Here is a 17,377-nt window from a genome sequence, read left to right as displayed (position 1 = left end):
ACACCCTAAAAATACCCAGGCTCCTGGTGGATACTCTGGGGTTTGGAGTCTGTGTGGGTGTCATGAATGATTTTCTCTGGCCATGAACTGCCCTTGTTTTGTGCTCCATGAAGCACAGTGGTTTTTCCTTTGCTGAGCTACACTTATCCAGGCTGCAGGCTCTGACAGAGGGGCTGGGCCCTGCCAGAGATGGAATAAGGCTGGGAATCTGGAGCATGCGGCCTTTTGTCCTGGCCTAGGAGGCCCAGTGTTCTTTGAGGGGTCATGCTCGCCTGAGGTATGCTCTCAAGGTGTGGCCTGAACCAAAACAACAAGATGAAGCCTCAAAGGTCAGCCCCATCGTGGCTATTATTCTCATACCAGACTTTTGTCTTGGAACCGTACTGAAGCCTTCGTACATGCAGCATCTCTGCCTTTGCAGTTGAAAGGGCAAGGGGATCTCAGCTCTGGGCAATAAACAGCTGCTGGAGACATCAGGCTTTACCTGGTTTCTAATGAGGATGGATGAAAGAGTAAAGGAGAGCTGGAGTTTCCCACAATGCCCTTTTCCTCCCTGAGTTTCTCTGGGCATCAACCCAGGTCCTTTTCATTTTAATTAACGAGGTGAACCTGGATCTATCTTTCAAAGGAATCTGAGGAAATCTTCCTGCCAAGTCCTGAGTGAATCTGTGTGACACTCAGGAATATGGGCCCAGCTCCTTCCTGTGTAGGTTAAAGAACTCTGAGGAGAACAGAGATTATAGGGAAACAGTCTACCTTTCTTTACAAGGCCTTGTTCTGCATCCCTGAAATCTCAGATGCAGCTATTACAATGAGGTCCTGTTGCAGAAAGAGCTGACATTTTATCACCACTTAAAATCTAATTAATCCATACTGAAGCACAAAGATTTCTGTTGTACGTTAGGGTGAGGGGTCATAGAGACCTCTTTGTTCATCTTTAGACTTATACTCGTCAAGCGTTGGGGATGTAATTTTACCAAGCAAATTGGAAGGTAACAGATCAAATCCTTATCAGAAAGCCTAACTCATAGTTTTTAACAGAGTCCTTTACCCTTTACATGAAACACTATATTCAAGAGGAACAAAAACGTATTTCAGAGCGCCCAGAGAGTTAATGACCAAAGCTTATATTTGGGCAGCATAGAATCAAGACCATCACACTACTGTCAAACACAAAAGGCGGCAGGTCCTATAGAGCAGCTGAGTTGCAACATCTGTCTCAAATGGCTTTCATCTTCAGAATAGCCATGCAATCCGTAGGGCTTTCACTCTCATTGCTAGGATGGGTTCTAGCCATCATTACAACATATCTGCCACACTGGAAGAACCTCAACCTGGAGCTGAACGAGATGGAAAACTGGACCATGGGGCTCTGGAAATCCTGCGTCATCCAGGAGGAAGTGGGGAGGCAATGCAAGGACTTTGACTCCTTCTTGGCCTTGCCAGCCGAACTCCAGATCTCCAGGATCTTGATGTCTCTGTCGAATGGGCTGGGGCTGCTGGGGCTGCTGGCCTCTGGCTCTGGCCTGGACTGCTTGAGGCTTGGAGAGACCCAGAAGGATCTGAAGAGGCGGTTGCTTATCCTAGGAGGGCTCCTGCTCTGGACTTCGGGCGTGATGGTCCTGGTTCCTGTCTCCTGGGTGGCCCACATGACAGTAGAGGAGTTCTGGGATGAGACTCTGCCTGAGATTGTGCCCAGGTGGGAGTTTGGGGAGGCCCTTTTCCTTGGCTGGTTTGCTGGCTTCTGCCTTGTGTTAGGAGGGTGTCTGCTTCACTGTGCAGCCTGCTCAAGCCCAGCTCCTCCAGCCTCGGGCCGCTATGCAGTGACAGGATTGCAAGACCACGAGACATACCTGGAGAACAGAACCACACAACCTAAAGTGTAAGCGGCCAGCAGGGCCCAGTCATATCCGTCATCATGGTCTCTGTTGTGTAACTAAATTGTGCTGCTCACATTGTTTTTTTTTCTTTTTCTTTTGGTCTATACTAGAGGTTTGCCTCTCAAATCTGAAGAACAAAAGGAAGTCTATCTATAGGGAAGTTATGATGACAAACACTATGTGTTTGTCAGTAGGTGTAAAAAACCAGTCCAGGGTTTGATGGATTCACAATGTGGAAAAGCTGTTCTGCTGTTTGTGGCTGAAAAGGACAATTACTTTCCATGTCCTAAAGAGAACAATAATAGTCTCTGCTTTTAAGTATTAGGAGAGCCACAGGCTAAGCCAGGCGCCAATGTCATCTCCGAGGTGACTCTGCTCTTGCTTAACCATCCCCAGGGGCCTATTGAACTCTATAAGGATTTTAGGGAGCTGGATGTTTGTGGATGTTCTGGATGGACCACCAGAGCATTGTGGGCCTTTACTATTCTTAAGTGGCAGCTGCTCTCTGCCCTCATCTCTTTACTCAAAAAGCTTCAAATTTAAAAAGGAAAAAAAAAAAATCCAGAGATTTTTTTTCTTGTTATTTGGATTCTCTCAATTCATTGTCAGAATGAATACTTCTGTGTTCAGTTACAAATGACAAAGGTGGGGATATACAGTGGAGCAGGAGACAATGATGCTGATTTTGACCCAAAGGCCTTATTGCTTATCTTTCCTATAGCCTAGAAAGCTAACTTCAGCAAAGAAGAAAAAAAGGAAAAAGAAAAGAATCCCCCAAATTCTCAAAGCCTGACAACTGTTAAGGCTTATGCATGTGAGTGAGCTTAACCAAAGGCATGTAGATCAGTGAGACCGACATTCACTTCAGTATTGTCTCATGTAATTCCTGTAGCCAGAGAGACTTTTCAAAACAGGCCTCATTTAAAGTCTAGAGGGATTCCTGATAAGATTGATTTATTTGGTTAAGAAATACTTCTCTCTGAACCTCTTTTTTGCAAAGATGGTAACACCCAGTATTATCATAACACACGCACTGAAACTCGAGAACTTTTAAACAGATGAAAATCTGACAGGTCTAATTAGCACAGCACAAAACGGGAGGAGTTGAACCCAAACCTTCAATTAAACATTTAAAAAAAAAAAACATTTAGACTTAATTCTCTGACTTGTTAGGAGTGTTGGGAATGTGAAAGCCAGGTAAACCTTCACAATGAAAAGATTAGCACAACTTGACCTCAGAGGCTCTCTGACAAAGTGCCCTGCACAAACTTCAGCCCACGGGACACAAACACAGCCCCGGGCCACACCTTAGCATTACTGGTTCATAGCTGAGTTTCCCTGTCCTCTTCTGAAATCTTTTCAACATGGAATCAAACAATAGTAGACCTGGCAAACGTCCTCCTATACACACAATGCAAAGGCATGCCTGAGCTCTGCAAGCGCTAAGTGTCACACTTTCTACAGCAAGCGCGGGGCAGGAGTCGGGTTGGCTCACGCTCACAGGGCATTCTAATGGGCTTAGATTTCAGAACAGCCACGCAGTCCGCTGCACTTCTGCTATCACTGCTGGGATGGGTTTTAGCCTGCCTTACAAACTACTTGCCACACTGGAAGAACCTCAACCTGGAGCTGAACGAGATGGAAAACTGGACCATGGGGCTCTGGAAATCCTGCGTCATCCAGGAGGAAGTGGGGAGGCAATGCAAGGACTTTGACTCCTTCTTGGCCTTGCCAGCCGAACTCCAGATCTCCAGGATCTTGATGTCTCTGTCGAATGGGCTGGGGCTGCTGGGGCTGCTGGCCTCTGGCTCTGGCCTGGACTGCTTGAGGCTTGGAGAGACCCAGAAGGATCTGAAGAGGCGGTTGCTTATCCTAGGAGGGCTCCTGCTCTGGACTTCGGGCGTGATGGTCCTGGTTCCTGTCTCCTGGGTGGCCCACATGACAGTAGAGGAGTTCTGGGATGAGACTCTGCCTGAGATTGTGCCCAGGTGGGAGTTTGGGGAGGCCCTTTTCCTTGGCTGGTTTGCTGGCTTCTGCCTTGTGTTAGGAGGGTGTCTGCTTCACTGTGCAGCCTGCTCAAGCCCAGCTCCTCCAGCCTCGGGCCGCTATGCAGTGACAGGATTGCAAGACCACTGTCAGCAACTGGAGCTGAAACACGCCAACCCAGAAATCTAAGCCAGAGGGATCTGTGGCCTCTCTACTCTTCAGCAGGTGCTTGCTCCAGCTGGACTTGGTAGGATCTCCTGCTATAATCACCCCTCCTCACTGTGATTTTGATTTTCTGAAATGCTTATTTCCTTTCTGTGACTATTAACTTCTTCAAATACAATTTCTTCCTACAACTGAGCAAAGCACTTCTGTTTCCTATTTGGAGGCCAAAAGAATCAGGACCTATTAATGTAATCAGTCATCAGTGAGCAGCATGAGCGCTTCGCCAATCTCTAAAATAGGCTGTGATTGCACACACACAGGGAACGGGTAAATAAAACATTCTAGGAGCACTTGTGTAACTGAAGGGTCATTCATGTGGAGAGGAGTCATGTGGGAAACAGATGTGATGGCCTATCACGTACTTTCAGGTGTCTAAGGTAACTTATGAAAGCAAGGTCTCAGTGTATTGTCACTGAAAATACATGACAAGTGATGGCAGTTAGAAACAAAACAACCACAACAAAACACCTGCTTGGTCCATAAAGGACTCTATGGGACACCCCCTTTTCCAAGACCTCAGTGTCTTTAGAGCCCTGCCCACATCAGAGGCACCCATGCGTGCCTCTGAGCATAGCAGAGCAACCTTGGATTCTGGGAATTCAGGTAGAATGTGTGACGCAGAAGTACGCTTGCCTCTGTACCCCGAGTTTCAGGGAGGAATGTCCTGCCTGCTTTGGCTCTGTGGCACAAGTCAGGATGGGTGTGTGGGGGTGGGCACAGTGCCTCCTGGGACGGCTGCCTCATTTTGCAGAACACTGCCAGCTCCGATAGTTTGAGCAGGATCACATACTCGTCAGTCCTTGTTTCCCTTGAGAAATGAAAATATCCCATCTCATTTATCCTTGACATATACAGTCTAAATAAGAACTATTCATGACAAAGTTTTGGCTTGAAGAATTCTTCATGGAACGTTTTATATTTGCTTGGTACATGGTTCAAGTAGATTCTTGTACTTGTGCCAATCAGGGAAATTAAATGAACAATAAGCAACATTAAAATACAGTATCAGGAAATACGTATCTTCGTAAAAAAAAAAAAAATCACTGAACTTGCTTTCCATCCACAAACAAACGGAAAGTGTAGCAATGGGAGTTAATCTGTGTGATGTATTTGAACACTTTCACAAACAGCACGAATGAAAACAGAAACATACTCAGAATTTAACCTGCTTAAATATTTAGTTCAGTCCTGAGCTTCTCATATTTAATATAATATAAATCCATAGCAAAAAAAATTTAAATGTATTTAATTTGTATGCTAGAGACTCAGCTAAACTTTGTTCATTTGGCAAGTAACACTCTTTTTGTACCTGTAACATTTCAGAGTCTGATATATAAAATGGTAACAATATAGTGATAATCCAAACTTGAGAGCTAAATATGAAATCCTTTTTATCCTGTGAAGAATAATTCTACCTTTAAAAATATTTTTCATAATATTAAAATTTTTATTTGTCCATATGGTTTTGTGATTGAGTTAGTAGGATGTTTTTTGAATCACGGGTTAATACAAATGTGTCAGGACTACACAAAGCTGCCTGTAATACATAAAACTATTGCTGACTTTAGAGTGTGGGAAAAGGGTCCTGCTAGAATGCATTTCTCTCTCACGTTAGAAATAAGCACATTTTGTAAAATGAAACCAAAGTCCCCCAGTCACAACTGTGAACTACCAGCCTGAGACACTCCATTCTTTAATACTTATCTGAGACTTTTTGTATTACAAAAAGTTAGCAGTAAGTCTGATGAATATCATGAAGCTTTAAATACTCCAATATAGCCTCTTGTAAGCCCAACATTTAAGATGGCCAGAATCAAACTATATATTAAACAGAACATAAATAAGACCGTAAATAAATAAATGAAAATAAAATCGTACGGTACAACTACACAAAATTCTATGAACATTTTCGTGGGTCAAATATGACGCTGAGGACAGCTGACTTTTATTTAACGCTATATTAAATAAAACTCTGCTGTTCACATTTGACCTTGACAAGGATGGATGGCACTCCAGCTTCCTCCAGTCACCCACAGGGCAAACTGGGCAGCCCAGGAGAGTGCTCAGCCTGCTACTAGGCTCTTTTTTTTATTCCAAGTAGTGTCACGTCCAGTTACATCTTCTAAAAGGTTGCGTGTATAAGCTGCACAACACCAAGGGGAAACACGGTTGAAGTTTTAGGTGCAGTAACTTGATAATTGAAGTTCTGGCTGAGTATAAATATTGATTCTGATAAAATGAATGTTCTAAAATATGCATAGATTCAAGAAAATAAAAAAATTCTTACTAATGGGGATTCCAGCAGAACATAACTCTTTTTTAAACAGATTTTTTCTTGCCTTTCTTTTTTTAAATTCCTATAAAATTATTTTGCATTAAAAAAATAAAAATAATTTAGCTTGCTATTTAAGATGGCTCACCAAAACACGGCTTCTTCCAGTATGACAGACTAAGATTGGTTTAAATTACCTAAAAACTATGTATTTTAACACTTGTATGCTGGCAAAGCTATGCTGAGCTTTCTTTTTTTTTCTCTCTCTCTCTCTTTCTTTCTTTCTTTTTTTTTTCTTTCTTTCTTTCTTTTTTTTAAGAAGTGCCCGGGTCTGGTGAGTTAAAAACCTAACCTGGAGAGCAAGATACACTTACAATTTCTAGCTCAAGCTTGTTCGCCCAGAATATATATTTTTGAGTGGTCCAGTCCACACTCTGAGTTCCCTCAGGCACACCCTTTGTTCTTGCTCCCGTCTGCTTTCTATGAATCACTGATAGAATCCCCTAAAGATGACAGCTGCGAAATTATTTCAAGTAAGTGTAAAAACCTGTTGATTCTGATCTTATTAAGATGCAGCCTGTCCCCCATCTCACCTAATGAATATGGGTGTGTCTCCTCCTCACCTATGGGTGCACCACAAAATGTGGTGCAGGCCGGAAACTGACAAAGCCCTCAGGTTCAGATTGCGTTAGAAGCACTGGCCACTCAACATAAGTTGAGTTTCCTTGGTATGTTTTTGGGAGATGGTGCCCCTTCCTTTTTCTCTGTCCCGACCACAGCTCTCTACAGTAGGAGTATACCTTTGCTTTTCACTTTCTTGTACTCAGAATTTCATGCTTTTGTTTTCTTTAGACAAGTTTAAGAGGTCAGAAAGAACAGTTATTCCAAAACAAGGTGGCCAGACATAGCTGATGGAAGGAACAGGGCACCTGTTTTGGGTGGACTCAGAGTGATGCTTGCTTGTGCGCACTTCCGATGGAAAGTGTGGCTTTCTAGAATGGTGTGGTTCCAGCTTCACAGGCTCCCTGATGGCTGCCTCCTGCAGTTGGCTCAGCAGGCAGACAATGGGCACCAGCTGTCTCTGTTCCATTCTGCACAGTGAAACCCAGGGCTGACACATAACACACTGTACAAGTGTGGACCAGACTACCCCACTTTTGTTCTGTGAATTTTTTTTTTCCTTCTCAAAGCATGTAAGAGTTACATTCAACACACTTTACAGATGAACCTGATGAAACTGGTGTGGAATGAAAGTTCTTCAAGGGTTGACAGTTATATTACAGGAAACAAAAGCCCCTCCCCCCAACAAAAAACAAAACCAGTAAATGTTCAGTCTTTGACTCTCCCTTGGAAAGTGAGCAGGCGAGAAGTAACATTAAGCTGTGTGGTCACACGTCATCAGCTGGCAGGGACGGGATGCTGATCTTTGCTCGTGTGAAGTAGGCTATCTTCTCCCTAGACAGGGAGAGAACAGGGAGAAAAACACTCAGTATGAACCTGGAAATTCTGATAGCCCCCAAGCCTGGCTCCACAATCCCAGAAACTACACTTAAAATCATAAGAGCCTTCATTTTTAGTAATTCTTTTTATAGCTATTTTTATTTAGTGTATGTGTAGGGGGTGTACATGCCAGGGTGGTGGTGTGAAGTCAGAGAACATACACCACTGGTGGGAGCCAGTCCTCTCCTTCCTGGGGTCCTTGGGGTTTGAACTCAGATCATCAGGAATGGTAACAAGTGCCTTCCTCACTGAACCATCTTGCCAGGCCGAGTCTTTATCGCTTTAAAGGGGCATAGTAGTACACACAGTTCCCCTGGCTAAAGTCCTCTACATGCCAAGTCAGTAAGTCCCGCTAGAGTGTCCAACTGAAGAGCATTTGTTATCCACCAGGGGTGTGGGCTATGTTGGGATATTTAACTTGCTCGTTACAATTATTTACTTATGGTGTGTATGTATGAGCGTGTGCACCTCAACACCTGTGTGGAGGTTGGAGGACACTCTGTGGAGCTGGTTCTCTCCTTCTATTGTATAGGTCCTAGGGAACAAACACATGTTGTCTGCCTTAGAGACAGATAGATGCCAGCCCCTCACCTCAGTTTTTGAGATAGGGTCTCTTACTGAATTTGGAGCTTGCTGATTCATGGAGACTGGCTAGCCAGCAAGTTCCAGGAATCCTCCTGTTTCAGCCCCCTCAGCACTGCAAGTTACAGGTCATCTAGCTTTCATGGGGGGGGGCTGATCTCAGGCCTCCATGCTTGAATAGCAAGTATTAGTCAATGAGCCATCTTTCCAGTCCCCACTTGACTATCTTAGGAGGAAAACCGCCCTGGGAGAAAAAAGGAGACCTGTTAGGATGGAGCAGAATGGTATTCATGTTAGGAAAACGATAGGAAAAACAAGGAATGTACAGTGACCAAAGATGACAGAGCTTATCTTTTTAGGAAACTTCACATGCATAGCATGCATTGAGAGTGTGTTCTACACCGAGCTGTGCTTGGCAGCTAGGAGGAAGGACTGAGCTCGCCCTCCCAACACACAAGCTATGGTGCAGATGGAGAAAGAGAAGACTGAAAAGCAGGGTGCTGGACAGAGTTACTGTGATACAGCATCCTTTAAGACTACCTAGTTCCCTAAAAGATGAGTAAAGAGGTTAAAGCGGCCAGAGACTGTCATCATGATGTCTGGGAGGCCATAAAGCCCTGCCAGACCCTACGAGGATTTAACTACATGGTCAGTTATAGCGCCTTGCTGACTGGCCTGAGCAACATGACACCCAGGGACACCTGGGCTCCTGTCTCCACAGGAAACAAGAGGCTGAGGTAGGGCTGTGCCTGTGCCCCACCCACTGCTGCTCCTTGATCTCTCACCACCGGAGGTGCCAAGGAACACATTCAGCTATCATAGGTGTCACACAGTCCTCACATGGTGTGTCTTACCTCACTCCATCATTCTCACTTGCCTTGTGGTATCAATGGGTTCATCCTCCCCACTGCCCCCAAGAGAGGGTCTCGATATATAGCCCTGGCTGCCCCGAACTCACTCTGTAGACCAGCTGGCTCTAAACTCACAGAGATCTGCCTACCTCTGCCTTTGTCCTACTGGGATAAGAGGCATGTGCCATCACACATGCCATCACACAGGACAGGTGGGTGTCTTATGGGGAAAGGGAATGCTTGTGCATTCTTTCCTTTGTATTTTAACAACCAGAAGTTTAAGATTTCCATAGTTGACAATGCTGTTTTCTGTCGAAGACTGCAGCATGCCGGGACGGGAAGGGCTCCTGCCACCACTCCACAGCTAAGAAACCAAGGAGGAGCACTTTCTGTGCATAGCCACAGTGGCTGTCTGGCACAGTGGGCAGGGGAAGCCCAGCCCTTTACCTTTACATATAGAGCCTCAGCTTCCTGTCCCTGCTCTGAAGCCTCACTTGTCTGATGCCAGCTCCCACCTGTCAAAGTCCTCCCCATCCGTCTGTCATGGTCCTTCCCTGCTCCCAAATAGCCTCTCTCCTGATTTCTCTCCATAGCCTAAAAGCTAGATAGTTAGCTTTCTTTTTTTAACGTGTGTGTGTGTGTGTGTGTGTGTGTGTGTGTGTGTGTGTGGGGTGAGGAATAGAATGATAACCAAGGTCTGTCCAGAAAGTGAGTGAACAAAGTTCCCCAAAGATCTATGACTTTTCTATATCCTAGGCGAAGCTTTCTCAATGATAATAAGAGGTTCTGCATTCCTGGGGAGATAGGCTTTGTGGGTGTCACCTCAGGACGGAATGCATGTACAACTATATTCATACCAGGGGCAGACATAGTGGTAACTCTCACTTGTGCAACCACACCACATGAGGGGAACACCACACAGCTGGTCCCATGAAGCCATTTACCTGAAGGACTGCACCTGCCGAGGCACCTTCCGGCTCTGCTCCCGCAGCCGGCACACATCCTTGGAGACCTGCCTCATCAACTTCTCTGCATTCAGGTCTTGCTTCTGCTCTTCTTTTGTCTGCTCAGCCTGGCAACAGAGAAGAGTCTTGATGAGAAACCCGAAGAGATGCTGCAAGGCTAAGCTGGGAAGCCCAGCAGGCGCAGTCAAGGGTGTCTTTTGTTGGGTGGTAGGGGACAACACTCACATGCTTGGCTCCTGCCAAGGGGAGGAGGTACTGCCTTATCCAGAGGTGAGTTATTCTAATCATGTTAAAACTTTTTACATCTGGAAAACCCGAGCACTCAGTTGAGTGTATAGCTGGGCACTCAGTTGAGTGTATAGCTGGAGTTATGACTTTGGCACAGTGAGGGGTAAGCAGTAACTAGATGAATCTGGTGCAGTGAGAGATGAGCAGTAACTAGGTGGATCTGGCACAGGGAGAGACGAGCAGTGTGGACAAGGGAGACAGACTATGGTATGTGGGTTGGATTTGGCTTTTTTTTTTTTTTTTCCTTTTAAAAGCTGCTTTAAGAGGAGAATTCCATGGCAAATGTTGGTGTCCTTCCAGGGTAACTTCCTTCCCAGTCTCCCCAGTGCCTGGGGAAGTGGAGCTGATTAAGCAGCACCCGGGGGAGCTGCCAGGGCTGTGACAGACACATTGCCCTGTGCACGCTGCAGCAGGACTGCTCAGTTGGCTTCTTTTGGTTCATTTCTGGACTACCAGGCACCTTGCCCTCTCCCTCCTCATGGAGTCTCCTCTAGGCCTTGGCCTGCCTTGCCCTTCCCCAACAGTTATTATGGGACTTGCTTGCTTTCTGCTTCCCCTAAACAATGAGAGTACCCGGGACTTTCAAGATAGAATATTAATCTTTGGCAATTGTGTTCAGTGTAGACTAACTTTCAAAAGTGTTAGCATATGTATCACTTTTAGTTGAAAAAAAAAGAAAAAAAAAGCAAAAACAAACAGCAAAATCCTCTAACACCCTGGCACGTTGGCATGCTGACGGGGAAACAATCTGAGGAAGAAAAGAAATAGGCTCTTTGAAGAACAGAGTCCTCTATCCGCCCCCCTCTACTCCTCCTCCGGCTCACGAGAACTGGCCACTTTCTGCTTTAGACTCCAGAAGGGAATGATTAGCCTTCGGTTTACATGATGGAAGCCTGCCCCGCAGAAAGGTCCAGTGACTCACTTACAGCCATGTTAAGCCTGATGAAACAAGGAACACAGCAGTCTAAATTTACAGTCCTCGGCTTCTCACTCTGCTTCCTGAGGGGGAAGTACAATCCGAGAGCATGGACATTTGGTTTTTATTGTAAGCTATAAAAGAGGCTTTAGGCTGCCAACACGGAGGCTCACAGAGGATGACCTCAGGGTCATGCGGGAGGCAGACCCAGGGTCTATTGCTGGCTTCAGCCACTGCTTCTCTAGGAGGCATACATTTTTATGGCAATTGGCAGGGTCATCGTTAGGTACTTTATGATGACCTGATAAGAATCACAGATCCCCAGCACCACAGGGAAATAAAAGGGCTGTGCATGTGCGTGTGCGTGTGCGTGTGTGTGTGTGTGTACATACATGTTGCTGTGTCTATGTGCACACTGCTCAGTGGTTGTGAAGATGAAGAAGCAGCAGAAGCAGCAGAAGACGTACCAGTGGTGACTGCCCACTTCTGCAGTCATAACGAAAGGCTCACAGCTGAACAGTGTGGATTTTCTGAGCAGTTTATTATGCATTTCAGTTGCAGAGAAAAGAAGTATGTGATACAAATAGTTTATCTACCCACAGAGTTGGTAAAAATAAAGATAAAAGCTCTCTGTGCTCGGGGACTCAAGTCATTTTTAAAGTAGTATAAATGTACCTTGTTTTGTGAGTCCTGCCACCACTGCTTGCTGTAAAGCTGTCACAAGACAGAGGGAGCAGTGACAGAGTGCACACAGGGGTTGACACTGTGTGTGTGTGTGTGTGTGTGTGTGTGTGTGTGTGTGTGTGTGTGTGTGTGTGAGCGTGGGGGGACACACACTCTGGCCTCTGAAACTCAGGTTGCAATTTAACTGCCCTTGTAGCAATATTAAATGTGGTGCTTTGAGGGGTTATAAGAGCACAGGACCTGCCCAAGTGGGGGTCGAGCAGTCTTAGAGCCTTGGCATCTATTTCTACTTCCATCAGTGAGAATGTCTCTATCCTGTGCTCCACCACAATCACCAGAGCTTCCCTTCCTTCCTTCATTATCTTGGTGACAAAATGATTGTGCAACCAAGCCCATCAGAAAGTACAGCTTTCTGTTACAGGAATTTCTGTACAGGAATTCTGTTAAGATGATGGCATGTCCTCTACATAACAACTACTACAGCCACCATCAGACACTACAAGGCTAGACACATGCTAGCTAGCATCATTTAATATGAAACAACCACAGATTAATGATGAAGTAAAGCATCATTTTACTAAAGAGAATTCTAAGGTGTCAATCTTTAAGACAAGTTTCCAAAACTGGAATTGGCAACCTGGCACTGCAAAGGAGATCTTGGCCATTACCCTTTGACTTTCTTCCCCCTGCAGGGCCTCTCATATGTCAGGCAAGTGCTCCACCGCTGAGCTACAACTCATGTCTTGACTCTTGGGAATTCTTGTTTTATTGAGAACAGATTTTAGCCTGTAGGCCAGGCTGGCCTTGAATTTGCTATGTAGCAGAGGACAACCTTGGAACTTCTGGCCTTTCTGCCTCTGTCTCTTCAGTGCTGGGATTACAGGTGTGCATCCTCATGTCCCATCTTCTGCAGTACTGGGGACTGAACCCAGGACCTCAACTATGCTAAGTTATGGCTGGGTTGTTACTACAGAATCACAAGGCCTATGAGACTGGAGGAGTGCCTGTATGGTTACTGGTGCTGTGCACCAGTATTTTAGCCAGTACCCACTGCTACATAAGAACTTGTGAGACAGATAATAAAACGCTAATGATTAGGAGATAAAAGTGGAATTACCTCCTAGATCAGATTATTGTTACATCAGATGACCCTGTGAAGAGGTCACTTACCATGGAGTTACTTCAATTTCATATTGTAAAAGAGAAATGTTTTAAAAATCAGCCGGTGAGTCTCCTTTTTGATAGTGTCTTCTCCTTTAAAACCAGGGATTTAGCCACACAGATTTAAATGTTGTCATGTTTTCCCTGATGGTGGGAAATTGAGACAATTTGTTTTTTAAAAGTTTGGTGGAACTTATATTGACTTGACGTTTTCTTTATGGATAGACTTTAAATTTCTGCTGTCATTTCTTTAACAGATAGATTTTTCAACCTTCTTTCTTAATTAGTTCTTGTATTTTCCTAGACATTTGTCTAAATTGTGGGCATAGGATGTTTAAAGCATTCAAAGAATCTTTTAAATCTCACATTTGTCTGGACTGTTCCTTCCTCATCAACTTCTTAGCCACTTTTTGTTGCTGTAGCAAAACACTCGAGAGAACACCTTAAAGGAAAGAAAGGTTCCCTTTGGCTCAGGGTTCTGATCCAGCCACAGCTCTGTTGCATCTGCAGGGGGGCAGGGAATGTCTGTGGAGAACTAGGCTTATGTGGAAGGCAGGCCTTTCAAAGGCACCCACGTGACTCCCCTCTCCCAGCTAGACCCCCACCTCCCAACAGCCCCTTCAGCTACGAAGTCCTCTGCTGAGCAACTTAGTGTCCTTGTGGTCCAGTTGCTTCTCAACACTGCCACCAGGTGGACCAAGCATTTGGGTTCAAACACAAACTTGTTAGGGAGGATTCTTTTTCATTAGATACTTCAAGGAATTATCTACTGAACCTTGGATTTCCACCCAAAGGGACACATTAGAAGAATAATGTCTAGATACTTGTAATATTTCAGCTGTATAAAAAGCTCTATTTAAAGATTATCTGTAGAGATGAAAACAAATTGCTAAGCCAATATATAAATCCCAACCCTAAGAATAAATCAGTATTATACTCATGCAGATTCAGTAATATTTAGTCAGCACATTAGAAAAAAAAAAAAATCATCCCTAGAGCCAAGCAGATCTCTGTGAGTTCGAGACCAACCTGGTCTACAGAGTGAGTTCCAGGACAGGCTCCAAAATAATACAGAGAAACCCTGTCTCGAAAAACCAAAAAAAAAAGGCTTTTGCTAGGAGGGATGGTTCATGCCTGTAATGCCAGCACTTGGGAGGCTGAGGCAGGGGCATTACATGTCCTTTTTGTTTTGTTTGCTTGTATTTTTGAGACAGTGTCTCAGTATGTAGCTCTGGCTGTCCTAGAACTCACTATGCAGACCAGGCTGGTCTCAAATTCACAGAGACCTTCCTGTCTCTGCTTTTAGAGTGCTGGGTTTAAAGATGTTCTTAAAGATTAGCCTGAACTATTCAGTGAGACGCTGCCTCAAAAAACAAACCAACAAACAAGACTCAAAAAACAAAAACAACCGTGCAATGCATGGTGGTGCGTACCTTTAATCCCAGATCTCTGGAAACAGAGACAGGTGAATCTCTTTGAAGCCAGCCTGGTCTACACAGTAGGTTCCAGGCTAGCCAGGGCTACATACTGAGATGCTCCCAAAACAAAACAAAGTATTTGTTTATTCAGTCATCTTATCTTCTTTTCTATACATGATTTTAGAGTAAGAGGCAAGTGCATGCTATTAAAGTGCAGTGTAATCTTTTTCCAAGGAAGGAAAGTGAAAATTTAGAAACATTAAAATTAGCACTGTATTTATAGCTACCTTGGCTAACTGAATCTTCCAAGTGCTGAACAGTAAACACTATGTACCATTTGTTGAGACATTGGAATGCCACCATGCTCCCTTTCTGTCCGGAGACTACAGAGCTACCTGGGGTTGGGCATACAAGCACCACACCACAGCAATATTTGGGTTGGAAGGACACTATAATGGTGGGGTGGCTGTGCCCCAGTCCTAGGGCAAAGATGGGAAGATGCGTATGCTGGGACCCTCCACCAAGGTGCCCGTTACTCCTAAGGATGCATACCCTCCTGGTATGACCCAGAGCTCTGTACCTGCTTCTCTGCTTGTTTCAGAAGCTTCTGGAATCTCTCATCCTCTAGCACTCCCGGGGGAAGGTCAGTCTCTCCCTGAGCTTTCAGCTCCTCCAGCTTCTGCCGTAAGTCCCTCAGGGCCTGCAGCTCATCGTTGAGGCGACTCTGACGAGTCAGCGAGGCCTGCAGGTCCAGCTCCAGGTCTAGAGATGTGCGCACGGGGCATTCCTGAGCAGTCCTCCTGAGGGTGGGTTGGCAGACTGCCTGTGGAGGGAGACACAACCGGGTCCCTGTTACTGTCTCTGCCCTTCCTCACATGACAGGATGCCAACGACAGGATGCTGGGAGAGGTATCAGCTCTAGACAGACAACTTGCCAAAGGTGCTGTGAAATCTATGCACTTCTGCCTCCTACTGGGGACACAGCAAAGAGCCAGAGAGGGAAGCTGAGTCAGCCTGGGTCCCAGTGTGAACAGCAGGAGCTGGTACCAAGCCAGCTCGCCACTTAGTGGCTGAGCATGAGATAAAGCTGTATCATTTTAAACTACAGATCTAAAAGTGGGTACCAGGCCGGTGAGAGGGCTCAGCCTGATGGCTTGGGCAGAGAGAAGAGCTCCCTCAGGGAAGGGCCCAGGTTTTAAATTCTCCCACAATCACTCAAGAGCTGGACATGGTAGAGATGCTGAAGCCCCCATTAGAAATGGTGGTTCAACTCCTGACACTGGGGGCTTAGCGCCACCTTTTCCAAAGACACTGCAAACCAGTTTCCAGCCTTAAGCAGCACAGGTTCTAAACCAGGGCCAAACACATCCTCCTTGGTTCAGTAAGTGACTCCCCGCTGTGGCTCCATGAGACCCAAGGGCTTCCCTCACCAGCCTGAGAGCTGAGAACGCTGACACTCAACCCTTCTGGAATTTATGTTCTTCAAGTCTGGCTCAGGGAATACGTACCCTTTTAACCCTCAAACTTCGTCGTTCGGTGGAGTTTCTCACGAACAATGATTTTTTGGCTAAGGTTGAACTGTCACTGTCACTCCGATTTAACTGATAAGCAAAAATAAAAAGTAAGGAAAGTAATTACAAAGTAGCCAACACAGCTGGTGGCAGTCAGAATGGAGGCGGTTATGGAACAAAGCAGGTTGCGAGAGGCGATGTGACCCACCCTCTTCTTGCCCCACCTCTTCTGTACTGGGGATCAAATCCAGGGCCTCACACATGCTAGGGAGCTGATCAACCACAGAGCTATATCTGTAGCCCATGAGCTATATTTTTCAGAAAATCTTTCACACATAATTTCTTCCCTAGTCTTTGGTTTTCTGAACTTTATTTTCTTAAATAAGTTCCAGGGCTGCCTTTTGGTAGCAGTCATCACAGTCTGTATGTAAAGCTAACTGTCTTATGAGGCAATGTGTTCTGTACTTGTAGCTAACAGTGGTTTGATTTTCTAAAGGCCAGTGCTGAGAGCCTGTGCTGTGGGAACTCGAATACTCACTCCTCCCCTGGCTACGGCTCTGCTGAAGGTCACCTCATCAAGAAAGGCCATCCAGAGCCCTCCTGTCCACTCCAACCCGGTAGCCTGCTCCTCTGTTTCTCATGACATGATTCCACCAAGAGCAACTCAACAGCTTCTTCAGCGTGCTTATTATTTGGTCTGGCTCATTAACAAGAACAAAAGTTGTGCAAAAGAGAAGGGGGTGGAGCCTTTGTTTCTAGGAAAGTGCTCACTAAGGGATTTTATTACCTGGATAAGTTCAGAATTTTAAAAGTAGCTATCTAGTTGTATGTAATATTAAATCCATTTATAGTTCATAAATAATTCACGAAGTAGACTTTGGGGAAACTGATGTAAACCTCACAATTTTCTTCCTGGGACTGAGTCTGATTCATGGACACAAGGTCTTAGAACAGAGTTTTTGTTGTAAAATCCAATTCACATTTTCTCTTCAGCAAGATTAACATGGTTAGAAATGCATATGAAATATGCAAAATGCATTTGTTAAGTCATTTTATGTTTCTAAACATAGAAGTCCAACAATTCTTAGCATCTAAATCCTTAAATTTTATTCTTTTGCCAAGGAAATCACATTAGAGC

At 45.1% G+C, this 17,377-nt stretch overlaps 3 protein-coding genes across 4 annotated transcripts in view; 2 read left to right on the top strand and 1 right to left on the bottom strand.

The window, feature by feature from the left end:
- Nucleotides 1-1,223: 1,223 nt before the first annotated feature.
- On the top strand, nucleotides 1,224-1,886 carry LOC103163880 (claudin-22-like). The gene has a single exon (XM_035453300.1). It carries the CDS (start codon nucleotides 1,224-1,226, stop codon nucleotides 1,884-1,886), a length of 663 nt encoding a protein of 220 aa, XP_035309191.1.
- A 1,506-nt stretch (nucleotides 1,887-3,392) lies between these two features.
- LOC113830703 (claudin-22) lies at nucleotides 3,393-4,055 on the top strand. Its single transcript, XM_035453299.1, has one exon. The coding sequence runs from the start codon at nucleotides 3,393-3,395 to the stop codon at nucleotides 4,053-4,055; it is 663 nt and encodes a 220-aa protein (XP_035309190.1).
- A 918-nt stretch (nucleotides 4,056-4,973) lies between these two features.
- Wwc2 (WW and C2 domain containing 2) overlaps nucleotides 4,974-17,377 on the bottom strand; it is a 152,954-nt gene continuing 140,550 nt past the window's right edge. For both annotated transcript variants that reach the window (XM_027391062.2, XM_027391063.2), the window contains exons 20-23: nucleotides 16,237-16,329; nucleotides 15,309-15,551; nucleotides 10,241-10,368; nucleotides 4,974-7,818 (exon numbers count right to left, since the gene is read on the bottom strand). In XM_027391062.2, coding sequence (XP_027246863.1) covers nucleotides 7,752-7,818; nucleotides 10,241-10,368; nucleotides 15,309-15,551; nucleotides 16,237-16,329 — 531 coding nt within the window. In that variant the 3' untranslated portion in view covers nucleotides 4,974-7,751. The remainder of the gene's footprint in view (nucleotides 7,819-10,240; nucleotides 10,369-15,308; nucleotides 15,552-16,236; nucleotides 16,330-17,377) is intronic.

Source organism: Cricetulus griseus (genome assembly GCF_003668045.3).
Source record: "Cricetulus griseus strain 17A/GY chromosome 1 unlocalized genomic scaffold, alternate assembly CriGri-PICRH-1.0 chr1_1, whole genome shotgun sequence".
Lineage (NCBI taxonomy): Eukaryota > Metazoa > Chordata > Mammalia > Rodentia > Cricetidae > Cricetulus > Cricetulus griseus.
The sequence above is the reverse complement of the archived record's forward strand: the minus strand, read 5'-3'. Positions and strand labels throughout refer to the sequence as shown.